Raw genomic sequence first — 26,839 nt, 5'->3', positions numbered from 1 at the left:
TTGCTCGCTCCCACCGTCGCCCACTGCCCCCTCCCCCTCTTTGTCCTTTAGTGGCTGTCCGTATCGCCTAGATGGAGTGCAAAAGTCTCTGCTTTCCATGTTGAGCGTCCTTCCCCTGTAGCCACCACTACAGACAGATGCACATGCGTTTCTCTCTCTACGCCGCTGCTGCTGTTGGTAGTGTTTCAAGTTGCGTAGGAGGGTTACTACTACGTGTGCATATATGTGTGCGGTCGTGCCGCATGGCCGCCAACGCGTTGGACTCGATGTATAGCAGCTTCTCTATCTTGCTTCTTTTTCCTTCTCGGTGGCGCTTGTAGATCTATGTGTAGGCGTTGCTCCGCCGTACTGATGGCCTGGTCAGTTCGGTGATATCCCTTCCCCTTCGTATCTGGCTGTGATGTTTAGGCTGCCGCTGTACGCGAGGCAGTGGGCCGTGCGCCGCTCATCGCATCCAACGGAGAAGAAAAGCAAAGGCAACGACACCGTCGCCCTTCACCGCATGCCTCCATTCACCATCCACCACCGCCACCATACGCCCCAAGGTCCCTGAGGGTCGTGGAGAGGAGGATTCCACGGGGCCTAAGGGGAGGGGGTGGGTATAATCAGTGCGAGGGCTTGAGTGGCGGCAACAACGGCAATGTTCGCATCCTTTTTCTTGCGCCCGACGACGTTCCTGACGACAACACGTACCCTCACCTCACCTCACCCCTCCCTCCTCCAACGCACTGCCGACCGCTTGCGCACGAGAACAATACGCATGCGCGCACGTACCCATCACGGCACATCGGATACATCCCACAGCAACCTCAGCCAACGACCCTTCTCCTCCCTCCTCTATCTCACCCGACTAACGTCTGCTGTCTTTCTCGCCTCTTACTCAACGACATCGTCATTGCGCGGGCACCTCGCCGCCCCTCAGCCTCTCTCCATCTGTCGACCACCGCCATCATCATACCAGTACCACACCACCTCTACCCTCTCACCTGTCCCTCGTCTTCCGTACACAGGCCCACCCCCTCCCTCATTCTGCGCGCACACGTTTTAGCGAAGCGGATCGCACATACGTGGTACGTGTGTGCCCAACGGAACACATATACATACATCTATCCATCTATATATATATATAGGTAGATATCTACACATAGGTATATCTATCGATCTACGTGTGCGTGTTTGTGTGTGTGTGTGTGTGTCCGTATGTTCTGTTAGTCTTTGAAGACGCTGAGTCAACATCCCTTCCCTTTTTTCTTTTGCTTATTTCCCCACCCCCACCAGCCCGGATGTTGTCGGGCAACACCATCGCGGCCTCTGCGCAGCCGCCGATCGCCGCCAAGAAGCCGCACCGCGTCACGTTCGGCTACGTGGAGGGTGAGGACCGCGGCCCAAACCCGATGAATCCACCGCGCTACCGCGAGGACCCGTATTTTTGGATGCGCGATGACAATCGCAAGGATCCGGCCGTGATTGAGCACCTCAACAAGGAGAAGGCCTACTTCCAGGCGCGCAGCGCCGACATTGCGCAGCTGCGCGACGACATCTACACGGAGCACATATCGCACATCAAGGAGGACGACATGTCCGCGCCGTACGTGTACGGCAAGTACCGGTACTACACCCGCGAGGTGAAGGGTAAGTCGTACAAGATTTACTGCCGCGTGTCCAAGGACAAGGAGCCGGGCGACGTCGCGGCAGAGGAAGTCATCATCGATGTCAACCAAGTCGCCGAGGGCAAACCGTTCTGTGACGTGATGGAGGTGAAGCCAGCACCGCCGGAGCACGACCTCGTGGCCTTCTCTGTGGACATGAGCGGTAACGAGGTGTACACGATCGAATTTAAAAGGATTTCGGACCCGTGCCAAACTATCGCCGACAAGGTGAGCGGCACCAATGGCGAGATCGTGTGGGGCCCGGACCAGACCTCCTTATTCTACGTGACCAAAGACGAGACGCTGCGCGATAACAAGGTGTGGCGCCACGTGATGGGCAAGCCGCAGTCCGAGGACGTCTGCCTCTACGAGGAGAACAACCCGCTGTTCAGCGCCTTCATGTACAAGGCCGCGGACACAAACACACTGTGCATCGGCTCGCAGTCGCCGGAGACGGCAGAGGTGCACCTGCTTGATCTGCGCAGGGGCAACGCCCACAATACGCTTGAAATTGTGCGGCCGCGCGAGAAGGGCGTGCGCTACGACGTGCAGATGCACGGCACCAGCCATCTTGTGATCCTCACCAACGAAGGCGGGGCGGTGAACCACAAGCTTCTCATAGCGCCGCGCGGGCAGCCGAGCGACTGGTCACATGTGCTGGTGGATCACAGCGAGGACGTGTTTATGGAGAGCATCGCGGTGCGCTCGAACTACCTCGTCGTGACAGGCCGCCGCGCCGGGCTGACGCGCATCTGGACGATGATGGTGGACCCGCAGGATGGCGTCTTCAAGGCTAGCACCGGGCTGCGCGAGGTGGTGATGGAGGAGCCGATCTTCACGGTGCACCTCGTGGCGTTCCAGATGTTGGAGTACGAAGAGCCAACGTTCCGCATGGAGTACTCGTCCCTTGCCACGCCGAACACCTGGCTCGACGTCAATCCGCAGGACCACTCTCGCACCGCTGTGAAAGTGCGCGAGGTCGGCGGTGGCTTCGACGCCGCCAACTACAAGGTGGAGCGCCGCTTCGCTACCGCACCAGACCAGACCAAGATCCCGCTCTCAGTTGTCTACCACAAAGACCTCGACATGAGCCAGCCGCAGCCGTGCATGCTGTACGGGTACGGCAGCTACGGCCTTAGCATGGACCCTCAGTTCAGCATTCAGCACCTGCCGTACTGTGACCGCGGCATGATCTTCGCCATAGCCCACATCCGCGGCGGCAGTGAGATGGGCCGTGCATGGTACGAGATCGGCGCCAAGTACCTCACGAAGCGCAACACCTTTTCCGACTTCATCGCGGCAGCCGAGTTCCTGGTGAACGCGAAATTGACGACGCCGTCGCAGCTGGCCTGCGAGGGGCGTAGCGCCGGCGGCCTGCTAGTGGGCGCCGTGCTGAACATGCGTCCCGATCTCTTCAAGGTGGCGCTCGCCGGCGTGCCGTTCGTGGATGTCATGACGACCATGTGCGACCCCAGCATTCCCTTGACGACGGGCGAGTGGGAGGAGTGGGGCAACCCGAACGAGTACAAGTACTACGACTACATGCTGAGCTACAGCCCCGTGGACAACGTCCGCGCGCAGGAGTACCCGAATATCATGGTCCAGTGCGGCCTGCACGACCCCCGCGTCGCTTATTGGGAGCCGGCCAAGTGGGTGAGCAAGCTGCGTGAGTGCAAAACGGACAACAACGAAATTCTGCTGAACATGGACATGGAGAGCGGGCACTTCTCCGCCAAGGATCGCTACAAGTTCTGGAAGGAGTCGGCTATCCAGCAAGCGTTCGTGTGCAAGCACCTGAAGAGCACCGTGCGCCTGCTGGTTCGCAGGTAAGAGTCGTGATCATTAACTCTAGGGCACGATGGCACATGTTCACGTCTTCACAAGGGACGAGGGAGCTTGTCTGTCTATCTGTGGGTACGTCCGCGTGCATGCTGGGATGCTTGTATGGTTGATTTCTTCTTGGATTATCTTACGTCTGCGCTTCTTGGTGCAGCAAGCCGTTATCGCCCTCTTCCTCCCTCCACTGCGTGTAGCGCCCCCCCCACTACCACCTTCCCGCCTCCGGTAGCGGAGAACACCTTACATATATGCACACACATATATATATAATTTCTTCCGTCTTCCGTTGTTTGCGATTTGCCGTGTATCGCTGTGCGCGTCTCGCATGGGCATGGCAGTGCGGCAAGAGTTGGGTGAGGGTGACGAGCCTGTGTTCGCTGTCCGGTGGAAGCGCGATGCCTGGTATCCTGGTCAGGGTTCCTGTCAGCTGCCATTCTAGTTGAGAAGCGGCCCTAGTTACATGCTGGGCCCTTCTCTCTCCCGCTTCCACCAGTGGCCGTGCCTCGAGAGAGCGTCCCCCTATCCGTCCGACCCGACCCCCACCCCTTCCCCTCTCATGGCCTCACCCGGTGAGACAGGAAGGCTGTGAGGGCACGGATGGCGCCGCGCTCTCGTGCACACACAAGCAAGGACGTATACAGGGATTCACTCTACTAAATAATGTGCTCTATTTCTGCCGGTGTAGCCCTCGTTGTAAGCGGCCCGGCCGCACCTACACACATGCACACGCACATGCTTCAGGAGGTGAGACCGCCCTCCGCGTCTCTCCTCCTTTCCGACGTGGCATCGTTCTACACGAGCCGATGCTTTAAAGTACGAAGCCAGCGAGCCAGGCAGGATAGAAACAACGCCCGACCTCCTGCCCCCTCCCCTCCCCATCCCTCGCTCGCTTACAAGCGTCGGCGCAGCAGAGATGACAGTTGAAGGGTGCGTGCATGTGTATGTTTATGACTGGCACCTCCTCCTCTTGACAGCGTGCCTTACGCTATCCTGTGGGGTGTAGTGGGGGTGTTCGACGGCTGCCCTCTCTCTGTCTCTCATGACGATGCCAGAGCAAGCAAGCAACGAAACGCGCATCCCCTCTCTTCTCTTCTTCTTCATTCACTGGCCTCTTAGCACGTACATATCGACACGCACCCTACGCGCCAGCAAGAGCGGCAGCACATACATCGCGATCTACTCAGAGGTGGCTTCACCTTGTGTCCCTTGACAAGCGCACACGCACACATGCATAGACGCAGTCATCAGCTGTTCGGCATTGTCTATTACAAGCGCATCCTCAGCTTCTCTCCCCCCCCTCTCCCTCCCCTCTCCTCTCCTCTCCTCTCTCGCCGCGTATACGCATATACCACTGCGCGTCCGACAGATCACGCGCTTGCGCATTTCTGTCTGTCTCTCAGTGTAGGGGCGCCACCACATCTTCGCCTCCTCCTCCAACGGTTGCCCGTCCTCTGCCAGCCTCTGCCCCTTCCGCCTCTCCTATATATATATATGCACTCGCCTTCATCGTATATGTACACTAGAACCTCCTTACACGTCTCTCCCCGTGTGCCTGTGAGCCTCTCCGACGTTCTCTCTGTTTGGTGTAACCTCTTCTGTGTGTGAGAGAGAGAAGGGCGGCCCGCTTCTCCTGGTTGTTGGCCGACCTCCTCGCCCCCTCGTCCTCCTCCTCCTTGACGTCCTCGGCTACTCTCTCTCTGCCGCACGCAAGGCGCCACGTGCGCCGCTCAGCTTTCACACCATCTCCGGCACACACACTCAACACGCACACACACGTAGCGACGGAGAGCAAGCAGAAAAACATGGCGTTGCTGGAAGAGGCACGCCGCCAGCTGGATGCGGAGGTGTGCGCTTATATCCGCAGCATGCAGCCCGCCCCACCTCTCGCGCTGTCGCTCAACAACGATGTGGGCGCTGCGGCTGCGGCGGTGGCGAGCAAGGTCCTCCCCAGTGCCGCTGACTCCGCCGCCAGGGCCGTCCCCATCAAGCCGCCCAAGAGCCATGAAGCTGGGGGTGGTGCGAGTGATGAGTCACATGGCACATCGCATGCGAGTCGCACGGCAAAGCCCCCGAATGTGAAGCAAGCCCGCGCGCGTCTGTGGGAGCTTATCAAGAAGCTTCAGTGTGCCACCTTCGTGGCAGCGCAGGTGTCCTCGACGGATAACGACGCAGCCCCGGCTCTCCGCAGGAGAGCTTCCAAGAGTGCTCTCAAGACACAGGCCACTATTCATCCGGAGGCCAGCGCAACTGCTGCGAGGCACGGCGGAAACCCCACCGGTGCTCGAGGGAGGGCAGCCGACGCCGACACCGTTGAAGACGCTGCCGCCACGAGGACCGGGTCGCGCCCATCATCACCGCCGCATGGCTTGGTGCGGATAGCATCCACGGTGACCAATGCCACGACGGCAGGAACGGGACGCGGGAACGCTGCGGAGCACAACACCAGTGCCAGCCTGCGCCGACTGAACGCCTCCTTGGCGTTTACGTGGGACTGCCTTCACTACGCAGCCACCCTCGCCGAAGCTGGGCTGGGCAGCGACGCGCAGTCTTTCTTCCTGCAGCCCATTGCCCATGACATCACTTCCCCGTACGAGTCAGTGCTGGCCCGCTGCGTCGAGCAGCAGTCACTGGCGGATGGCGGCCCGCTACAGAATTCGGGCAACGCATCGGCAGGCTCGGCGGCATCAGCAGCAGCGACCACCGCCATGCGTACCCCTCGCCGTCAGCACCTGAGCCTGGGCGGAGGGCGTGGCCGCGAGGACCGGAAGCGCACGTCCACCGCTGGATGCTCCGAAAACGCCGGCAACAGCGGCGCCAGAGCAACGGCAGAGGACGCGAACGTAGAGGAGGGCGTCCGTGTGACGGACGCCCTCGACGTCTTTGCGCCTGACGTTCCTCTGCCGTTGGCTCTGCGGTTGCACAAGTGTGTGCTGCGCTACCAGGCCCTCTCTCTCTACATCCAGTTTGGTGAGATCATGAAGTCCGATCTGTACGGCGATGCCGCAGGCTTCGCAACAGCCCTGGAGGCGTGCGCGTGTGTAGAGCAGCTGGTAGCGCTTGAGCAGCGCGTCTTGCGCACCCCCGCCTTTAGCGCGGCCAGCGTCCTCAAGCGCGAAGAAGCGAAGCTGAAGGAGGACGTCCGTCAGGCCACCGGCGCGCCGCCGAAGACTGTCGACACCATCGTCGTGGCGGGCTGCCGACTCGTTGACTTGATGGCGGAACCACCGATGGAGTCCCCTTCGTCGGTGGCCTTGGTTCGCAACGCACGTACGCGCGACGGCGAGGTTGCCCAGCACATCTACGCGGTCGAAGATACCGCCGCGCCGGTGCTCTTCGCCATGCGCCAGTACGTGGCAAACATGTGCCAGCGACTGCTCGCCTACCTCTCCTCCACCTCAGCCCTCGCCACGAATGTCGCCAGCGCGGTCGTCCGCCGCCTCATCGAAGCCCTCCGCACCTCCCTCTCCATGTCGGAGCTGCATCATGTGGATACCCGCGGCCCGGCACCGGCCGCGCAGAACACAACGGATGAGCGCATTCGCGGTGGCGTCGGCGACAAAACTTGCATCCCGTTGGCCGCCGTCGAGTATCTTCCCTGGCGTCTGCACGAGTACTCGCTGCTCCAGAGCTGCTACATGCACCTGCAGGAAGACCCATCGTCTGCCCCCGCCGCTGTCGCGGTCGCGCAGCGGGCCCTGCACCAGGTCTTGCAGCTCATGGAGCTCGAGTACCTTGACCCAGTGCCGCCGCCTGCGTCCTCTGTGTACCTCTTAGAGTCCGCGGTGCAGCAGTGCGCTGGGCAGCTGCTTGTGGCGATATGGAGAGCGGCGTTCGTCCAGGACGGCTTGCCCTCGGCGATGCAGCTGGCGGCACCAGCGGAGATGGTGTCAAAGATGGCGGCCAACTGCAGCAGTTGTGAGTCGCCGCGTAACGCAACCGCGACGGTGGCCACTGCGAGCTCCACCATGGCCTCCATCACCGCCCTTATTCAGCAGACAGTAGCACATCTCCTCTCCGTGCAGTGCTCGTCGCCGCCCGCGGCTTCAGCGCCGTCGCTCGTGAGCTTGCCGCCACGTGCCACGCAGCAGCACGGCCAGTGCTCGGGCAACTCTACCGATAGCATGAATGGAACCCGTCTGCTGGTGGTTTTGTGGGCGTGTATCGCGCAAGTGCAGCAGCAGTGCATGCTCCTCGCTGGCAATTCAGAGGCAGCTGATGCACTGCGCGCCGCTGCAACCAGCGGTGTGCAGTACGACGACGAGGATACGCCGGTCGATGGTGCGAGTGAAGCAGCGTTGGGCAAGGGCCCCGTATTGCAGTCAGCTAGCGCCTCCTCGTCAGCAGGAGGAGGGCTGCCAGCAGCGAAGTCTGCCAAGAAGGGCAAGGCCTTCAACTCGAGCGGAGGTGCCGCCGCACCAGCGAAGCACAAGCTGGACAAGGAAGCGGAGGAAGCGGCGCAGCTGTCACAGGAGCAGGTTGCTGCAGCGACGGCCGCAGCAGTAACGTCCTCGTTTTCGCCGCCCACTAGTATCTCGCACCCGCACCCAAGTGTCGTGGCCTTGGCGACAAGCTTTCCACGCATGGCACTGGAGCTGACGCTGCAGCTGATCACGGCCATTGAGGCCGCTGGCGCGACGCCTTGCTATACAGGTGGCACCAACAGCGGTAACAGCAACGGCGGCAGTGAAGCTGTGGCACGGTCGTCCATGGGGGCGCCGTGGAGATTATCAAAGGCGGATGCCGGCTTTGGCGTCAAGGATGGTGCAGACCGTAAGTCGCTCAAGAGCACGCGCAGTCGAGCCGCCAGCATGACGAGCTTCAGTGAGACGGCGGCCATAGCTACGGGCGCTGCTGCATCTGCTCTATTCGCAGGTGTGCACATCCGCACGCCGCACACGATGTACCGGCACTGCGTGGAGACGCTGGAGGTACTCCTGCATGGGGCCGCAATGGCGGCGACAGAGCTGGCGCCCGTCGGCGCAGAAACCGTGGTGCCACCGTCATCATTGGGGTCTCATGGCAGTGGCACCCGCCTCGGCGCCCTCACACACGCGGCCGTGCTGCGCGATGCGGAGGACACCCTGCGTTTTGACGACGGCGTCGATGTGGTCGCCGCCGGCGCTGCTGGGGCTGCTGGCGGTGCGGCCAATTCACTGTGTGCGTCGACGGACACCACTGCAGTTGACACGCCGCACGTGGTGCAGCAAAAAGCCCACGAGGCGTCGCTGATGCCCCGATGTTTCCTGTACAACGCGGTAGATGCGCGCTGCCTCAGCCGCTCTCTGACATGGGAGGCGCTGTTCCTTCCCTCGTCCCTAATGGCTCCCGGGACGGCGGCCGCGCTCGCAGCGCGCGGTGCGCGTGAAGACGTCGAAGACGGTGTGCAGCGCTCTGTGGCAGCGTTCCGCACGCTCGCCATGGCGTCCTCGCAGCTCACCATCGTTGTCCGAATCGGGGTGGCCTTGGAGTCGTGGTGGCGCAGTCAGCGGCAGCAAGCAGCTACCAGCGCCAAGCTCGCGGCAGCAACAACCGCGAGCAGCACCGCCAAGGGAGCGATCTCCAAGAAGAAGTTGAACAACAGTGCCACCGCCCCGCGGCCACTGCCGCGGTCATCTACGCCTGCGACACGGTCAGTCGCGATGGAGGCCTGCATACGGTGCATTGAGCTGCTCCGCGTGTTGGCGCTTAGCGCGATGATTCAACGGCATCAGCATCGCCTCGCGAAAGACGAGAGCGCGCTGACGGCAACGCTTCTCGCGTTTGCCGCCGTAGAGCGCGCACTGAGCGGTGCTGACGCACCCACCACCTCCACCAACCCCCTGCTACCTCCTGTGCAGTGTCCAACAGAGGAGCTTGCGGAGTACGCGCGTCTCTACTCGCTTGCCCAGGTGGGTCAGCGGCTCTCTCAGCTGCAGCGACGGTACATCGGTGGTGATGGTCGCCATGTACGCGAGGTGGGGTTGCGTGAGTTCACGGAGAGCGCGGGTCTTTTCAGCGTCGATACCGCAGCCGGCAGTTGCAGCAACAGCAGTGGTGGAGCCGGTGGCGACTCGCTGCCGTGCACCTCTGCGTCACCGCAGTCACTGCAGCTGTACAGAGCATCTGCGACGCTCCTTGACAAGGTCACCGCTGCACTCTGTGCACTGCCGCCGCCACCGACCTCTTCCTCTGTGGACGGCGCAAGCGAAAGCGTTGCGAGCAGCGGTGTCACGGCCATGGCGGCTGGAGGGCTGCATACGCCGATGATGACCGCCCTGTCGATGCTGAAGCCTGTTGTGGCGGACGTCGCGTCGTTTTTGCTCCGTTGCGGCGGTGAGCTGCGCAGTCAGTGGCAGCGGCATCGCGCGCTCCGGCAACTGCGCCAAGCAACCACCGTCCATGGCGACGCAACCAAGACCAATGCTAACGCCGTCACCGCGGATGCGCCGCTGTCCGTTGATGAGCGGGAGCTCAACGCGGAGGCCACCTACGCGACGATGGTGCTGTGTGTGTTGACGTCGATGTGGCGCAGCGGCACCAGCGGCGGTAGCGGCGGTATGCAGCTTCCGGACGACCGCGGCGTGGCCAGCCTGGTGCGCGGCGTCGAGTCTGGGTTCCTGCAGCTCGTTCCAGCGCTGCCCTCATCTTCGGCGACAGCGGGGGAGGCGAAAGCGGCGGCGGCAGTGGCAGAAACGCGCGTCCCGCCTGCGCAACTGGTGCGACTCATCGCGCACGGTGTGACGGCGCGTCGACTCGTAGATCGCGTACGGGGGCAGCTCCAACGCCGCGTAGAGTCCCTGCTAGCGCACGCAGTTCCTAGGAGCGACATCAGAGATGCTGGCGCGCCGGCTGCGGCGACCGTTGCGACATGCGCGAAGTCCTCGAACGTTGGTCAGCTGAGCACGGCACGAGATGCCTTGACGGAGCTCACCTCTCTCTGGGTGGCCGTGCGGTGGCAGCTCGCACGTCTTCAGGCACACAAGAGCAGCTACACTGCTCAGCACATGGACCTAGAGACGCTGACGGTGCGGCAGGAGCAGCAACAGGTGTACGGCCGCACCACCGCCAAGGAGCTCCGCATCTTGCGCGCTCTGGAGCAGGCCACTCCCGTGCTCCCTGTTACTGCCAAGGACGAGGAGGCGCGCCTCCGCCGCTGGGTGGCGGAGCAACGCCAGCAGCAGTCGCAGTCGCAGTCACGTATGGCGGTGGCAATGAGCGCGTCTTTCCTGCTCCTCGACGCGCTTGTGTGTACGGCGCTAGTGCCGCTGAACACAGCCGACCCGAGCGCACAGCAGCGGCTGCTGGATGAGGCCATACGCGCCATGCTTCAAGCTGAAGCAGAGTGCGCCGCCAAGAAGCCGCGGAAGCGCAGCTCGAACTTGCGCGGCTCGTTCTCGCTAACACGCGCCGCGACGGCGGTAGCGGCCGAGGCGCTCGTGCTCTACACACCCGTGCTGCTGTGGTGCTACCTCGCGGAGGCGTGCTACGTCTACGGCACGCGCGAGCAGGCGGAACGTGTCCGCGCGGTGCTAGATGCGCAGATGCTAAAGGAGATGCCGGTCATCACCTACTACACCAACGACGGTGGTGCCGTGACGGCCGTCACCACGTCCTTCGTTCAACGACTCATGCTTCAGCCGAAGTGGTCTACCCTGCAGGCGAGCAGCACGACAACGCAGCTCGCCTACTGTCGCACACTGAACTCCATGGCGGCGGTCGACACAAGCAAGGCCGTCTCAGGCAGCGACGCGCTGGGCAGTTTGCAGATTGTGTACCGACTGGTTCTGGCGTTGCAGATTCAACGGATGCTGGGACCGTCGGAGGCGCACGGTGGTGGGCCAGAGGGAACCGGAAGAGGCACCCGTGGTTCTCCCACAGCGAGGCGAGACAGCTTGCCATCCTCGTCCGCTGCCCCCGCCTTCGCGTCCTCGCCGCTGACAGTCGATACGGCTCAGCAGCTGGTGGCTGCAATCCTGAACTATCTCTCGCGTAGCAGCGGCAACACCGAAAGTAGGCCAACGCTAAAGACGGCTGCGGCGCCACTTCTCCTGCCCCCGCTGGTGGCGCTGTGCGAAGTTCTGCTAGGTCTCCCCCCCTCCTCCCCAGAATGGGCCGATGCGGCGGTGCAGCTTCTTGCTGTGCGCGTACTGACGCTCTTTATGGAGCAGCTGACATACGTCATGTCGTCGACCATGACTGCAGCGGGCGCGGTAGCCTGCCTCCCTGCTGTCGCGGACGCGATGCTGCGGCTGCTTTGGGCAACGTTGGTGCATGTGTGGAACAACGTCTTGCGTAACCCCAACGCACGGCAGCGCCGCTCGCTGCTCGCCGTGGCGCGAGAAACGCAGTGGGCGCGGCGCGTGTATGACGGGCACCAGCGCCTGATGCGGCAGCAGGAGGCGGTGGAAGGCACTCTGGATGCCGAATCCGACGAGAAGGGTGCAGGCGGTAGCGGCAAGAGCGGGCGCCACGCGCGCAACACCAGCAACGGCAGCTCCGAGGCTGCAGCCGGGGCTCAGGGCGACAGTGGTGCTTCAACGTGCCCCGTGCCACCGCTTGACTTTCCGGGCGTGGTGTACATTGCGTTCGAAGGCGCGCCCGATGGTGGGTCGAGGGCGCAGGAGGTGCTTGAAGCGAAGGCAGAGAAGGGAGACGGCGTCACCCGCACCGCCAGCGCCGCCCCCGCTTCTCTGTCTCCTGCCACGGCAGCGACGGGCGCCGCTGACTCGTCGAAGCGGGGCTCCGCCTGTGAGCCCAGCACGGTATCTATGCACGCCAGCGCCCCTGCTGATTTGGTGGAGCTCCTCGAGGAGGTCTTACTTCATGTGCCAACACTGTGGCCATTGATCTTTTCTGCCGCTATGGATGGCGGTGCAGTGGCTGACGCGGAAGGCAGCGCGCACGAGGCCGTTGGCGCCATGGCGTCGCCCAAGCCGCAGCGACGAGGCAAGGACAGCGCGGAGGAGGCGGAGCAGCAGCGGCCGCCGCCGTTGATGGACTCGCTCGCGGACTTTGTGCGCTTTGCAGGTCAGAGCGCTTCACGTGTGCTGCGCTCGCAGCCGGCAGCGTCGATCGCGGACGTGGCGTCGTCGTCCTCTGCCTCTGGCGTACAGTCGTCGCTGCTGCGGTTGCAGGGGGTACCTGCCATATACGCAGATGTCGTGGTGGCGCTTCGGCAGTACAGCGCGATGATTACTCATGGCGCGGCAACGGCGGTTACCGGCGCGGCGGCCGCCCGTGGCGGCGGTGGCAACCGTGCGCACACGGGGGGCGGCGGGGGCACGGCTTCTGCGGTTCTCCTAGACGTCCTCGGCAAGTACAAAGATGACCCGGCCTATGCCAAGATGGCTGTGCACATGGTACGGGAGATGCTGACCATGTGCAGCGACGCCCACGACAACCTCGACAACGGCAGCGGCGGCGGCGCGATGAGCTCAAGCGCCGGCACCGGCACGGCTGCTCGAAAGCGTAACACAGGCACCAACGCCCCCGGTGCAGAGGTCGGCATCACCCCCATCGCGGCGCGCAGCACATCCGTCGCAGCCGCGGCCGCCATTATTGCGGATGCGCGCCTCGTCATGCACACGGTGCGAGAGCAAGTGGAGCAGAACCGACGCTCTATGGAGGCCTACCTCGACAGTGTGGACTCAGAGACGCGGGCGTGGCTGGCGCGCGATGGGTACGGCCTGTGTAGTTCCCCTCAGCACCAAGTCGCCGCGAACGCCGGCGCCAGAGAGTCATTGCCGATCGCAGCGTCCGCGGGGAAGAAGGACGGCGGGAAGGCGGCGGCAAGCAAGAGGAAGCTCGCCAACCGCGGCGCCGCTGCCAAGAAGGGTGCGGGCAAGTCGAGTGCGCCGGGCGGCAATGAGGGCGGCCTCGAGGACGAAGAGAAGTCGAGGCATCCAGCAGACGACGAGCCATCCTACACCGCCGTCACGCGTGTGTGGAACTTCGCCGAGCAGCACCATCTGAAGCGGCTTACCTGCGCCGTTGCGTGGTGGCGACGGCGACGAGCGGCACGGACGCTGCGGCACCGCTACACACAGTACAACATGCCCTTCATGGCCCAGATGCACCTGTACGAGGCAGCACTCCTTCACATGGGGGCGACAGCACAGTACACAGCAGTGGCGCACGAGCGTCGTGTGCAAGAGCTGCTGTGCCTCGTCAGCGGTGACGGTAGCGGTGATGGGGATCCACGGACGGGCGCGGCTGTCGACAGAAAGCTAGCCGTCTTCAATCCCACTGCCAGTGCAGCTGCGGCTGCCGCTACTCAAGGCGGCGGCGCAGGTAGCGGGAGTCCCGAGAAGCTCTCAAACATCATCAGTGGCGCTCTGGCTGAGACACCAGAGGACCTGGCGCAGACCACCGTGGAGCTCCTCCAGCACTGCGCCCGCGCAGCCCTTCTCTTCCAATATCTTTGGCTGCCCACACGTGCCAGCACCGCGGTGCAACTTGCGGTGCGCCACCTGCAGCAGCTGCGTGTGACTCTCCCACAGAAAGGTTTGTCCGTCTCTTCGACGACGGCGATAACGGCACTGGTGAATCAGCTGCTGGAAGTCCCGCTCTTCTCCATCGCCGCGGTGCAGCACGGGTACTGGGACGCACGCCGCGATGTACACGCAGGGGTGCTCCAGCCGACAGTAGTGAAGGTCGGCGCGGACGTCAGCTGGAGCCATCGCTTCCGCTTCCACCGCAGTGTTCCGTCGCTGCTGTCCCTGGTGTCGCTGCTTGGGCAACATGAAGAGATGCAGTCCGTTCAGGAAGCTCGTCTGCACGCGCTGCGGCAACGCCAGCACGAAGAGCTGCAGCTGCGCCTATGTGTGGAGTCAGAGGCGACGACTCGAGCAGAAGCTGAGCGGGACGAGCTGCAGGCCAGGGTGAATATCCTGCAGCAGATGCAGGAGTTGCTGCCGCAGCTCAGGCACAGCGCTGCAGTAAAGGCGACGCTTTTAGTCGCAGCGGAGTTGTTGACGTCGTTCGAAACGGGTCTCGATCACCTCCGATCGCGCCACAGAAGCCCTCAGGGACTCCCGGATGCACCGCAGACTGTCTCAGTACCAAGTCGAGAGTCGGTTCACGCTGCCGCAGCGGAAGCGGCTTTCACGATCCAGTACTTCACCTTTGAGAGCGTACCACGAGGCGGCTGCGCCGCTGCGACGAGCGATGCTCGAGGGACAATGACCATGGCCGGCTCCCACAAGGAAGCAAGCCGTGGCACTGGTGGGCAGCTCAACACCTGTAGCGGCCGCGGCGGCGGTGACGCCGCAGGACTCGGCTCCGTCGGCGCGGCCCACTACGGTCGCGACATGCGTGAGGCCGTCCTTGTCGAGCAGCTGACATGCCTTGCGCGTGTAGTTGTTTCCGTCCAGCCGACGCGCTGCGAAGCCGCGTACCGCGTGGCGCAGCGTCTCACTGCCGGCCGGTACGCCGAGGAGCTGCTGCCGCGAATCCTCCAGATAGAAACTGAGTCGCATGGTCAACCGCGGCCAGAGACGCGGGCAGCGTACGATCAGGCGATACGCAACGTGCCGGAAGTGCTCTTGGTACTCCGAGCTGCGCGAACGGCGCGAGCGCAACTGTCGAACAGCGAGGCGCAGGCAACCAACACTCAGCAGCAGCTGCTGCTGCAACCCGACCTCGCGTCAGCCGAGAGTCTATCTGCGGAGGCGATGCCTACACGAGACCCCAGCGCAAGCGACACCAGCGCTTCTTGGAGGGCTGCGGTGAAGCTGTATCAGCGTGCCGCTCAGGGTCTGCGCGCAGCGGGGCTCATCCAACCTCTCGGCGAGTGTCTCTACGAAGAAGGTGGCCTCTACTACGCCGCCTCCCACGTCAGCGAGGCTGCGAAGCGCTGGTCCGACGCAGTCGACTGCTTCCTTTCTACTCCGCACGCGCTGGAGGACTGGCATCGGCATCGCACCGCTCCCCCCGCACCACCCAGCGGCCGTCGAAGTCTCGAGGAGCTGCTGTGGATTACTGCTGCGCTCACCGCTTTGGCGAATCACGCGTTCCCGACCGACAGCCCACGCGCCACAGACGCAACGCTTCTCTGCGCCCTCCTCGTCCACCAGTCCTGGCGTTTGCCAGGCGTGGTCTCAACCGCTGCCTCTAGCGACAGCGCGGGCCGCACCGCGGTCACACGGGCACAGCAGCCCCACCTTCCCCCCGCGCAGTACTGCCTCCTCGACGTCCACCACGTCAGCGCCTCGTTCAGCGACGCACTCCGGCCGACGGTCGTTGGCGTGAGCCAGCAGCACTCGCCGACGGGGATGCCAGGCGCCTTGGCTGACGTGACGCGTGGGTTGATCTCGGCCGCCCAGAGCCTTCTAGCCAAGCCCTCCTCCGCATGCTACAGCAGCGAGTCCGCCGTCCTGGCAGCTTTCAGCGACTTCGTCGCCACGGTCGTTCTTCAAGACGTCGAGTTGACGGTGGAGGCACGGCTGGTGCGTGCGGCAGCAGCGGCACACCTCGGCAGCTTCTCGGTGGCCATGCGCGACATCTACGGCGTGTGCATCGGCGCCGGGCTGCCGCAGCCGGTGCTCGCCTCCCTCGGCGCCGAAGAGTCCTTACCGGGATTCTACTCGCTTGGGTGCGCTGCCGCATCGTCAGCTGCAGCTACGGCTGCTGCGGTGGCCACCTCGCTGTCATCGCCGCCGCCGAGCAGCAGCGCCACGGCGCCGTCGTCCTTCTACAAGGATGAGGAAAGCCCGTCCTCCTCCCACAACACGGCAGCGGTGCGGGCGTTCTTGGCGGCATGTCTGCCGGGGCTTCCCCTAGACGCTGTCGCCAAGCACAACACCACCGTCGGCAACAGCGAGGCGGCTGTCTCAGCCCTTCTACCCTTGACCGTTGGTGTGCTGGCGTCGGCGGCACTGGAGGAGCGCTACGGAGCGTGTCTTACGCGGCGTGTGCAGTTGGCGATCGCAGAGCTGTTTGTGCGTCTCGGCACGTGCGATTCTGCTTTCCTGCTCACGGCACCACCAACCGTGGCGGCGGCGGCGGCAAGCTCATCACTGGCAGCAGCCACCTCCTCTTCAGCGTCGAGCAACTCGGCAGGCGGTGGCGGTGGCCAAAATCGAACCTCGCTCGGTGAGACCATGGCAACGCCGCGCGTGGGGAGCGGCGGCAGCCGGGGCTCGCAACCGCCACCGCCACCACCAGCAGCCACTGGCCGCGGCGATCGACCTGTTAACGCCTGCACCGAAGCCTGCCGCTACGCCAGCGCGCTCCTCCAGTCTCTGGCCAGTGCAGATGTGTGCTTCATCCTTACTGGGCAGTCTTCTCCTGGCGTGATGGAGGGCGGCGGGGCTGCCGGGGTCGGCGCGACTCGCCCCTCCGGTAGCTCCGCAGCGGCGGCCATCTTGTCCACGCAGGTGTCAAAGGCACGTCCCGGCACCTCGTCCCACGGAGCCGTAGCAGGCGCGTCTGAAGCAGTCGCCGCAGAGCCTCGCACCGGTGTGTCGAAGCAAGTGGACGGCACCGACGGAGGCGGCGGCGGGAGCGTTGCACCCGGTTCTCCCTGCGCCGCGTGGCTCGGCACCCTTGGGGCCATCCGACAGCGCGCCCTCCTCCTCACGGCAGAGCTCCTCGCGGCGCAGGGGCACTACGGTGCGTGTTTGCGGCGGCTCGCCGCATGTATTGCGGAGCACAATGAGGCGCAGCAGTACAAGATGTATCATCGACAGCGGCAGTCGTCGTCAGCGGCCCCCTTTCCGTCGCATGCAACCTCGACCACCCCTCACCCGCCGTCGCGGTCGCAGGGACCGCATGCCCTGTTGAAGGGCCTCGGCGTTCAAGGCAGCGACCAGGCCCTGGCATCGTTTTGGTTCCCCTACGATCACTGGGTTCGTGTCTGGCTGCTCATGTGCCGCTGCTACAGTCATCTGCGCCAGTACCCGCAGCTGGAAGAGGCAGCGGGGACGCAGGGGCTGGCCCTGTGCACAGCCTTCGGGGTTGCGGGGGTGCAGAAGTCCGACAACAGCAGCATCGGCAAGGATGCCAGCTGCTGGACTGTGTTTCAGCTGTATCGGCTCTACGCACTGATGCAGATGGGTCGCCTGCGCGAGGCTGACGATGTCGTCGAAGCGCTGGAACTCGGTCATTGTGCAGCAGCTGCAACCTCGTCAGCAGCTGCGGTCACGGCTGATTCGCCAGCGATGGGCATCGCCGAGGACAGATGGGTAGCGGCGGCGGCCCTTCGGTGGTGGCGCACGCATCGAGGCAAGACGATCGAGTCGGCTGCGTCGCGTGACGTCCTGGAGCAGCTGGTCCGATGGGCGATTACGGAGCACGGTGTACTCCCCTGGCGGCCATCGACGTGCTCATCCTCGCCATCGTCCAGCGCCGTTGCATCGCCGCCGCACCAGCAGCAGCACTATGTGCTTGTATCGCCATCCGCCCGCACGATCCTCCCTTCGCTCGCGCTGTCGCGGTGTGCAACGACGGCGACGTTGTGGAGGCTGCATGACACAATGAATCACCACGCCCTGGAGCAGCAGCAGCTCTCGATGGCGGCAGTGGCCACGCCTGCAGCTCTTGGCGGAGGGGAGGCGAGCAGCGACGAAGCACGAGGCAGTGGTCGCGCTCCCCAGCAACGCCTCACGACGCCAAACTGTGGAAGGATGAGCAACAGCCCCAGCACTGACATGGCATCCAATTTGCTTACCTCAGGCGTCCCTGCGACAGCCCCCAGCGGCGCAGCCGCCTCGCTCGTGCAAGCGCTAGAAGTCGTCAGCCCTCAGTACATCACGTCGGTGCATGCCAGCTTCTGGTTCGAGTCGCAGCTGTGGGCAGCGCAGCTGAAAGTGCAGGAAGTTTGTGCACATCTGCTGGCAGGGGCCCGTGAGGTCGATGTCGAGGTGGAGGCGGTAGTTCGAGGCGGCGGCGGCGGCGCTGCGACGAGGGGCAAGAGCGAGTCGGCGTGTGTCGCATCTCAGACGGGGGTGCCGCCGCTGTTGTTGTCAAGAGAGGATGTGCTGCGCGCCCTTCCGGCCCCTGTGCGGAACGTGTGTGATGAGCTTCTTCGCGTGCTGCACTGCTGTGTCGAGCTGCCGGTGCAGCGACACGCGTATGTGCGGGCCATTCTGCTGGACCTGACAAGGGTTGTCTCCACATATGTCCGCCTGCTCCGCGCACGCCAGCGCCACACCCCGTTGCCACAGGGGACGCAGTCCTTGTCGCCGGCGACTACCGCCGAGCCCAGCTTTGTGTCGGAGTTGGAAAGCATCGCTGCGGCATGTGCACTCTTGGCGGGGCTGGTCTCAGACATGGAGCGGCGCGTGCGCACCGGGGCGGACAGTCTCCGCGGCTACGCCACAGACCCGCGCGTCACAGCCGCCGCGAGCGCGATTAGCGAGGCGAACACCGAAGAGCAAGGGCAGGCACCGTGGCCAGAGTCGCTGTGGGCAGCGTTGCAGCGGACACAAGACACGGTAGGCCGATTGGTTCCCACTGCGCACAGAGACAACGCCGGCGGCAGTGGCGCCGCCGGTTCAGCTGATGTTCTCTCGAACCCATTCTACAGCAGCCCTTCCATCCATCCGAAACAGCCGCCTCTGGGCAGTGGAGCAGCCTCTTCCGCGGGCAGTGCCGGCGCCGAGTCGGATCGCGGAGCCAATGCGGGTCGTGGGTATAGAGGCAGCAGCAAGCGACTGAGCGCACTCCCGGCGCCGGGTACGCTGCCAACTATGTCCGCTACAGTGGCAGCGCAGCTTAGCGTGCCGACGATGGCGTTGACGTACGTAATGCTGTGCAATGAAGCGGCTGCGGCGCGCGCGCTGACACCGGTGGCCGACGCTCTCGAGCACGACATTGCGCAGCAGCTGGTGACACGCCACCTGCAGCGCCTTACGACGCCGGCTAACTGCACGTACCTGTGCTATCGCGACGAAGAGCGTCAGGCGCTGCTGGAGAGCGTCGGTGCGGTGCTCAGACAGCAGCAGCAACAGCCGCAGCAGTCCTCGCGGCGCGGCGGCAGTGGTGGTCACTCCCGTCGCGTAGGTGCAGCATCGTCGCCATCCACCAACGCGGCGACTGGGGCGGGTGGAGGCGGCGGCTCCCTGCCGAGCGTGATTTTCACAGAAGCGGATGTGTGGAGGGCGCTGGCACCGCCGGTGTTGTTGGCTGCAGTCCCGACGAGCCTCTTCTCCGCCCTTGGAGCCGATGCGCTGGGGGCGCCGCTGTACAACTCCGTCGCTGCCGCCGCTGTCTGCGTCGTCGCTGGGGCGAGGGCTGCAGGAGGGCCGGCGGCCATCGTCGGTCGTGACACCAGTGATGGAGGAAAAGCTTCGCAAGTGCGGAACTCCTCCAGAGACGGCGCACATGAGGCGCGCTGGCAGCTGTACCTGTCCGTGTCACCTCTGCAGGATGCGGAGGTGGCCGCTGCACCCCCACCCCTGCTGCCCGGCTCGGTGGTAGCATCTCTCGAAAACTGCGTCCTGCTGCCGCCAAGCCATATCCTCAACGCGGTGGCTGCGAGCGCCGAAAGCAGTGGGGCAGGCGCAGCAGCCGCGATGACCACCACATCGGCAAGCGTTTCTGGCACGGCCGCCTCTCGTGCGCGTATCGCATCACGGCAGTCTGCCGCCGGCGGTAGCGCAGGCGCAACGGGCATTCACGCTCGCTGCACAGGCGGTAGTATAGTAAGTGCTGCGGACCGTGGCACAGGAGGTGCTTTGTGGCCCCCCCTCATCGCGAGCGCAGCCACCTCGACCCGTGAGTTGCTGGTGCCGTCGACAAACTGGGCATTATTGGACTCCATCCAGCAATGTCAGCTGCAACAGCAACAGCAGCAACGAGAGTCATCTAGGCAGGACACCGACGGCGGTGTCAAGCTGCCACATTCGCCGTCTCTAGCGGCTCCCGCTGCGCCTGCCACTCGTGGCGTGCGCAAACTCGGGCGGAGGAGCAGCTTCAGCTCCGTTGCAGCGTTGACCGCAGCAGCAGGCTGCGGCGGTGGTGTATCGAACGCGGCACTGCAACACAAAAACGACGGGGCAGCACCCCCGTGTGAGCCGGCGCCGCTGCGATGGACGTGCGTCTCTCTCGAGGTCTCCGGCAGCACGGTACGTACTCTGCGTCGACACCTTCGCGCGGTGCGAGCGTGCATGTGGCGGGTGGAAGCAGAAGAAGGCATAGCCCGTGGTGCAGGCGAAGACGCTTCTGTTCGCAAGAACGGCTGGGGCAGCAACAGATGCACAGAGGACGCGGTGAGCGGCGCTACTGGAGCTGGCGCTGCGGCACCAACTGCAGTGGAAGCCCACGGTGCGAAGAGGCGAGACGATCACAGCTCGGGCATCGCCTCGCTCACCGTCGGTGGCAGCAGCGTAGACAGCGATGCAGCTAACGATCACGCGGCTGCGGCACGCTGCGCCTTGGCGGCCGCTGTCGCACAAGCCCAGTCAGCCCTGCGGTCGCGTGTACTGGCAGGCGGCAGTGGTGGCGGCGGCGTGGGAGGCACGGCTCCAGGTGGCAGCAGTGCGCCTCCGTCCGCCGTGCAGGGAGCGGCGGGAGACGGCGGTGCGCGGGCAGGCTTCAACAGCAACTACCCTGGAGGGTCATCCTCTGCAGGATTGGCGGCCGCGACGAGTCCCTCGACCTCCGCGGGGCGAAAGACCGCGAACAAGACGAGCGGGCCGGGGCGTAACGTATCGCGCGCCAGTAGCTTCGGTGGGCATGGGAACGGCGCCCCTGCTGCAGGTGGCGCGGATGGGCTGCAATCTGGGATTCACGTCACGCATGATCTCGCGGACGCAGCACGGGCTCGACAGGTCGCCGAGCGCCGCCGAAGGCTCCAGCAGCTTGAGGAAGAGCTTGACGAAGCCAAGTCAAGCCTGCTGATGGAGCTGCTGGAGACCATCGTGAGCGCCGCGTGTGCATCCTCACTGTGCCCCACCGCCGCAGAGGCCATGCTGGACGAGGCGCGCATCGAGGCAGATGTGCAGCGGCTCCTTCCGCGTTGTGCCCTCTCCAGTGACGTGATTGGATTTCTCGAGGAGTGGATCGGAAGCCACGCAGTCCTCAACGTACATGGGAAAGACGTCGATCACGACACGTGCGGTGACGGTGGCGACGACGCGGACGGCGAAGACAGCTGCAGCGGTCGCAGCAGAACCACATCCCTTCGCTTCTACAGTCCAGGCTTGCACGAGTGGATGCAGCGCATCTCGCGCTACGTGGTGGAGCAGCAGCAGCAGAAACGGTGATACGCAAGCACAAGTTGTCTATTCGTGTGTGTGTGTGTGTGCCTCGACCAGCGCCCTTGCGCCCCTTTCACGCCGCACTTGTGGGGCCTCAAGCGGGTGGTGCCACACGTGAGAGTGGGGGCGATGTTATGGCGTATGCGTGGATGGCATCGCCTCTGCCTGATGTCACCTCTTCTTTTTCTTTTTTGGATCCTGTCATCCACAGGCACATACATGTGTGTGTGTGTGTGATGGGATGGGATGGGAGAAGAAGGCTTGCATCAGGTGGTGGAGAGATTGGGAGGTACTTCATTTGTGTTACCCCCTGAGTTCATGGCTCGATGGCGGCACGGGTGTTTTCACGAATGCATACACGCATACATACATACCACCACCCCCTCCCCATCATACACGACGGGCGTACTTAATCAATGGCGAAGTCCCGCAAACAATCGAAACGACGGAGCGTCGCCTTGTTTTTTTTCCACTTGATGTACACGAGGGTAAGCAGGGGAAGCCTGAGCCTGTCGCTCCCCCTTCCCCCTCTCTTTCACGTAGTCTTGTCGGCTCGATCCCGTCAAGCGCGTGCTGCACTGTTCTTCTTCTGTTCACTTCAATAGCAACCGTGAACACCCTACCGCAGCCGACGCTGTGGAACACCCTGTCTATCGAGTGCCTCCACACCTCCCTCACCCCCCCGCTTGCCCGTGTGTCTTGACGTCGTGACCTGCTCGCCGGTCGTACACACACACGCACACACGAAGGGGCTTGAAGGAGGCAGCACGCGAGAGGCCCTTTTACTTGCATGGGTATCCGCGGCACACGTTTGCGTGAATCCACATCTCCGTTGTGTGTATGTGTGTGTGTGTGTGTGTGTGTGTGTGTCGTAGGCCATCCTGTCGTGGCGCTCGGCCTCCCTCACTGCCCCTCTCCCCCCTCCCTCCCTCCCTCCCTTCGTGCCCCATCGACCCCTTTGCCAAGCCGCTCTCTTCCCACTCCATCATCACCGCCCCTCCACCACCCCTTCCACCCCCACTCCCCCCTCCCCTTTCCCCCTCCCGCAGTGTTTCTGTACACAGCTTCATGATGCGTGGAGGAGCCGCCGACGGCGCTGCCGTGCTGTCCGAGTTCACCGTCTTGCGCAAGCCCAGCGGCGACAACAAGTACTGGCACACTGCCGTGCATCAAGGCGAGCCCGTGACCTTTCGGGTACTCGATGACAGCGGCATCGACCCGGTGGACGGGGCTGGCTACGTGATGGCGCGCGTGCAAGCCATGCAGAAGCATATGCAGGAGGCCTGTGTCGACGTCGCCGCTGAGCACGCCTACCGTGCCGTGCTGGTGGAGGTGAGTCTCCTGGACGATCCCATGGCAGTCCCCGAAGAGACACAGCGCGACATGGACTGTGCTGTGGACCTGTGGTGCCCGCTGCACTTGGCGCTCATGACATCCAACAAGGCAGCCGCGCAGGCGCTCCTGCAGTTCCACGTGGAGCATGCGGTAACCGCGATGACTTATATCGCGAGCACTCCAAGCGCAATCGGCAACGCTGGCGCAGTGGATGCGCTAGACTCTCCGCCGGTAGCGCCGGCGCTCGGCGATGATGCTCCCGATGCGTCTGGAGACGACCATACCGCTTCAGTCCTGCCAGTCGCTGCCTCGCCGATTCTCGAGTGCCACGTGCATCGAGAGCTAGGAGGTGCGGTGGTTCTGCTCGGCCACTTTGACGGTCGCGTCCGACTTTCCTCCTCCGCTGCAGTTCGCAAGAGCCGCCCGCCGACCCCAGTACGAGGGGGATCTCCGCACGCCGCACCTGTCAGCAGCAGTCCCGGGGGCATCGAGAGCGCCATCGCTAGTGGCTGCCACTGCAGCACCGGCACCGCTGTCGGTGAAGACGCGCTCGTGCAGAGCCTCTGCAAGCACAACGACGCCCTCCTGCGAGAGGAAGATGCCCTCTTCGAGGACAAGGGCGAAGAGTACTGTCTGCGCAACATCATCGTAGCGATGCGCCCACTTCTGCAGAGCGTCGTCCTCGAAATCAAGCGGCGCGCGCAGTGCACAACGACGACCGCGCCCTTGTCGCTGCAGCACCAACACCACATTCACAAGGCGAGCCGGGCGTGTGCCACGCCGGTGGTGCCGGAGTCTGCCATCGACTTCGTGCATGACTACTGCAGTAGCCTTAGCATGCTGCCCCATCACCCGCCACTGCTGATTGATGGAGACACGGTTTTCGATGTGTGCAACCACGGCGACCTTGCGTTGCTTGCCAAGGTGATGGATGTCTTCGAGGGCTGTTTCGCCCCCATCCTCCGCGGACAGACATTGCTCACCGATCGATGCGCTGGCGGCAGAAGCGTGGGCTTTACGGCTCTCACTGGCGCGGCGTTGCCGCACAACTCCAGCCTCAGCTCACCTCCGTCTCTCAGCGGTACGGGACAGTCTAGCTCTCCAGGCTTCCTTTCGCTGGGAGGAGACGCCAGCGCTCACAGCATGGCGGGCACCTCACATAAGGTTAGCGTTGGCCGCCATTTGCACGCGCTTCCACCGGCGCCCTTCTGGTGGAGCTGCCCGCCGCAGAATGTGCATCGCCTGGCGTTCGTCGCCGTCTGGATCGGGTGCCGTGAGGCAATCGAGGAGAGCAGCGGCTCTGGTCGTCGTCGCCGCGCAGTGAGCATCTCGAACGAGAACCGAGTGACGATGGTCACCATCCGGCAGCTGCAGGAGTCGCGGGTGGCAGCGCAGAAGCTGGACTCCACCATCTGGTCCGGCCATCTCATCACCATCATGAAGCTGCTCTCACGCGAGTGTTCCTTGGAGGACTACGTAGACTTTGTTGAAGAGGGCGGCTACTTCGCCTTCACCTCCCCTCGCGGCTTCTCTGGGCTGTTCCTCTCGGTGTTGGTGTCCGGCGTCATGGCGGCTGCGCTAGTGCAGGAGCCGGCCATGCTGCGAGTGCTTCGGTGCAAGGTGGAGACGCTGCTGGCCGATTTACCCGGTCGCCCGTCGCCGCTGCGCACGTACGTGATGAGCCGTCCGAGCACGCATGCGGAGCGCTTCAGAGAGCTGTGGCTGGATGCTGGGTGCTATGGGGTCGCGAATCCTGGCGGCGGCAACGGCCAGAACGACGCTGGTGAGACTGAGACGGACGGTTTCAATCCTGTGGGTGGAATCCAGAGTGGTGAGCGCCGGCCCATGAAGTTCCGCTCTCGCATCGAACTACTATACTACGCCGTCGTCGAGCAGGTCGTGGCGGCGGCCGAGGAGGCATGGACGATGCATGAGGCCGAAGACGGCGATTCATCCGAGGCGGCGGGGGGTAGCGCTGCCCCGTCGTCGCCGTGGCCCTCAGGTGCAACTAAGGCGGAAGCCCTGACGGCGCTGCAGGGCTGGCTGCTCATGTGGGCAAACTTCCTCACAAGCCTGCGGGATTGGACTCCACACCGTGGCAGCTTCAGCTGCAGTACTGCATCATCGCAGATGCCGCAGCAGGAACGGCCACAACACAGCTTGAACAGCGGTGCAGAGGGTCACCTCACTGTCGGCGGCATGTCCCCTCCCTTGACCGCCACGACCGCACCGCACCACGAGCACACCGCCAGCTCCGAGGACCTCTTCGGCGACGACGCGAACGAGACGGCGGACATGGTGCAGCGCGTGTCTCACGCTCTCGTTGAGCGACTCGAGACAGGCCAGGAGCCCCTGCCGGCGCTGCGACGTGCTCTGTTCCGGAACGGCGCCAACGACATAGAGACCGGCGCCCCGGCTGCTGGCGCGTCGGCACATGTGGACAAAGCCCTTCCCGTCTCTTCCATCGAGCAGGAGTTCGCCTCAGCGCAGCACGCCTTCGCCGCCACGGCTGGCAAGGAGAGCGATGAAGTAAAGCTCAAGTTCTACGGCCTCTTCAAGCAGGCAACCGTCGGTGACGTGAATACGGACCGCCCTGGCATCTTCGACTACGCGGGAAAGGCGAAGTGGGACGCCTGGTCGAAGCTGAAGGGGATCAGCCTGCTGGATGCGAAGCGCATGTACGTGAGTGAGTACAAGATGATGGTGGAGCTGCGCAAGTCTCGGAAGTAGGCTTTACAACATACAACCCCGGGGAAGGGAAAAGCAAAGGGAGGAGGGGGGAGCAAGAGGGATCAGGAACAATGTCCTTGTTGATGTGCGCACGTGCGTGTGTCTGTCTGCTCTCCTCACTCGCCAACCCGTCTCCCTCCTGTTTTGCCCGCGGTAGCTGTATGCGTTGGTGCTCTGCTGCCCTCTCACTCCCTCTCCCTGCGGTCAGTACGTTCGTAAGCGTGTGGAGCTGCTGCGTCTTTGGTGGCGCGTTGCCGCTCATTACCATCCCATCGTCCTCTTCGCCCCCTTTCTTGCTTGTTCCGGCTGCATCACGAACGTGAGCGAGAGGAAGCGGAGGAAAGCGACGCCTCGTTATCCAGACGGCGTTGACCTCTCCTTCGCGGCCTGTATGCGTGTGTTCGGCCAGTGTGATGGATGTGTTGGCAGATGCGGGGGTGGGGGGGGGGGATGGCGGCATCAGCCTATCGCTCTCACTCTCTCTGTGCATGTATGCGTTTACGCGTGTCTGGGAGAAGGGGGACTTCCCTTTCCTGGCCTTCTCCATCCATGTCCCTCTGCATGCCTGATGAGGCCCTCTCATTTGCCTCTCGGCAGCACTGCTGCCCCTCTCACACCTCGCCCTTCCTTCCCTCCCTCCCATTCACCTTGTGCATGCATGCGAGTGGGTGTGTGCAGGTGTGGGTGGACGTGAGGAGGAAAAGGCAAGGGGAAGGGGAGGGCGCGGAACGACGTCGCTCTTGGCGCCGTATGCAGAGCTTCGGTGACACGGCACGCATCTACGCACGGACATATCGTGTCCCCGGGCCCACACACCGGAAGGGGTGTACTGTTCTTATCCCTATCCCTTCCTCCTTCCCTCTCTCCATGTCTCCCTGTTTTGTCTCTGTACATGCGTCTGTGTGTGCCGATGCGTGCTCCAGTGGGTACCTCCTCCCCCCAACAACAACATCATCACAGCCACAAGCCACACAGCATCAAGCGCAGGCAGACACGCACGCTGCATAAGAACTACGAAAGGTAAACGTGTGCTCCAGTTGGAGAGACACAGCCGCACACACGTACACACACCATCATATCGGAGGGCAGTAGGCTTCATAGGAACGC

At 63.6% G+C, this 26,839-nt stretch overlaps 3 protein-coding genes across 3 annotated transcripts; all 3 read left to right on the top strand.

Moving 5' to 3' along the window:
- Positions 1-1,283: 1,283 nt before the first annotated feature.
- On the top strand, positions 1,284-3,479 carry OPB (oligopeptidase b;with=GeneDB:LmjF09.0770; the record flags this gene model as incomplete). Its single annotated transcript, XM_001463502.1, has 1 exon — positions 1,284-3,479. One exon carries the CDS (start codon positions 1,284-1,286, stop codon positions 3,477-3,479), a length of 2,196 nt encoding a protein of 731 aa, XP_001463539.1.
- A 1,811-nt stretch (positions 3,480-5,290) lies between these two features.
- On the top strand, positions 5,291-21,673 carry LINJ_09_0810 (conserved hypothetical protein; the record flags this gene model as incomplete). The annotated part of the gene is made up of 1 exon (XM_001463501.1): positions 5,291-21,673. One exon carries the CDS (start codon positions 5,291-5,293, stop codon positions 21,671-21,673), a length of 16,383 nt encoding a protein of 5,460 aa, XP_001463538.1.
- Positions 21,674-22,735: 1,062 nt separating this feature from the next.
- Positions 22,736-25,732, top strand: LINJ_09_0800 (putative acyl-CoA binding protein; the record flags this gene model as incomplete). The annotated part of the gene is made up of 1 exon (XM_001463500.1): positions 22,736-25,732. The coding sequence occupies one exon, from the start codon at positions 22,736-22,738 to the stop codon at positions 25,730-25,732; it is 2,997 nt and encodes a 998-aa protein (XP_001463537.1).
- Positions 25,733-26,839: the final 1,107 nt, after the last annotated feature.

The sequence above is a fragment of the Leishmania infantum genome, chromosome 9 (genome assembly GCF_000002875.2).
Source record: "Leishmania infantum JPCM5 genome chromosome 9".
Classification (NCBI taxonomy): Eukaryota; Euglenozoa; class Kinetoplastea; order Trypanosomatida; family Trypanosomatidae; genus Leishmania; species Leishmania infantum.
The sequence above is the reverse complement of the archived record's forward strand: the minus strand, read 5'-3'. Positions and strand labels throughout refer to the sequence as shown.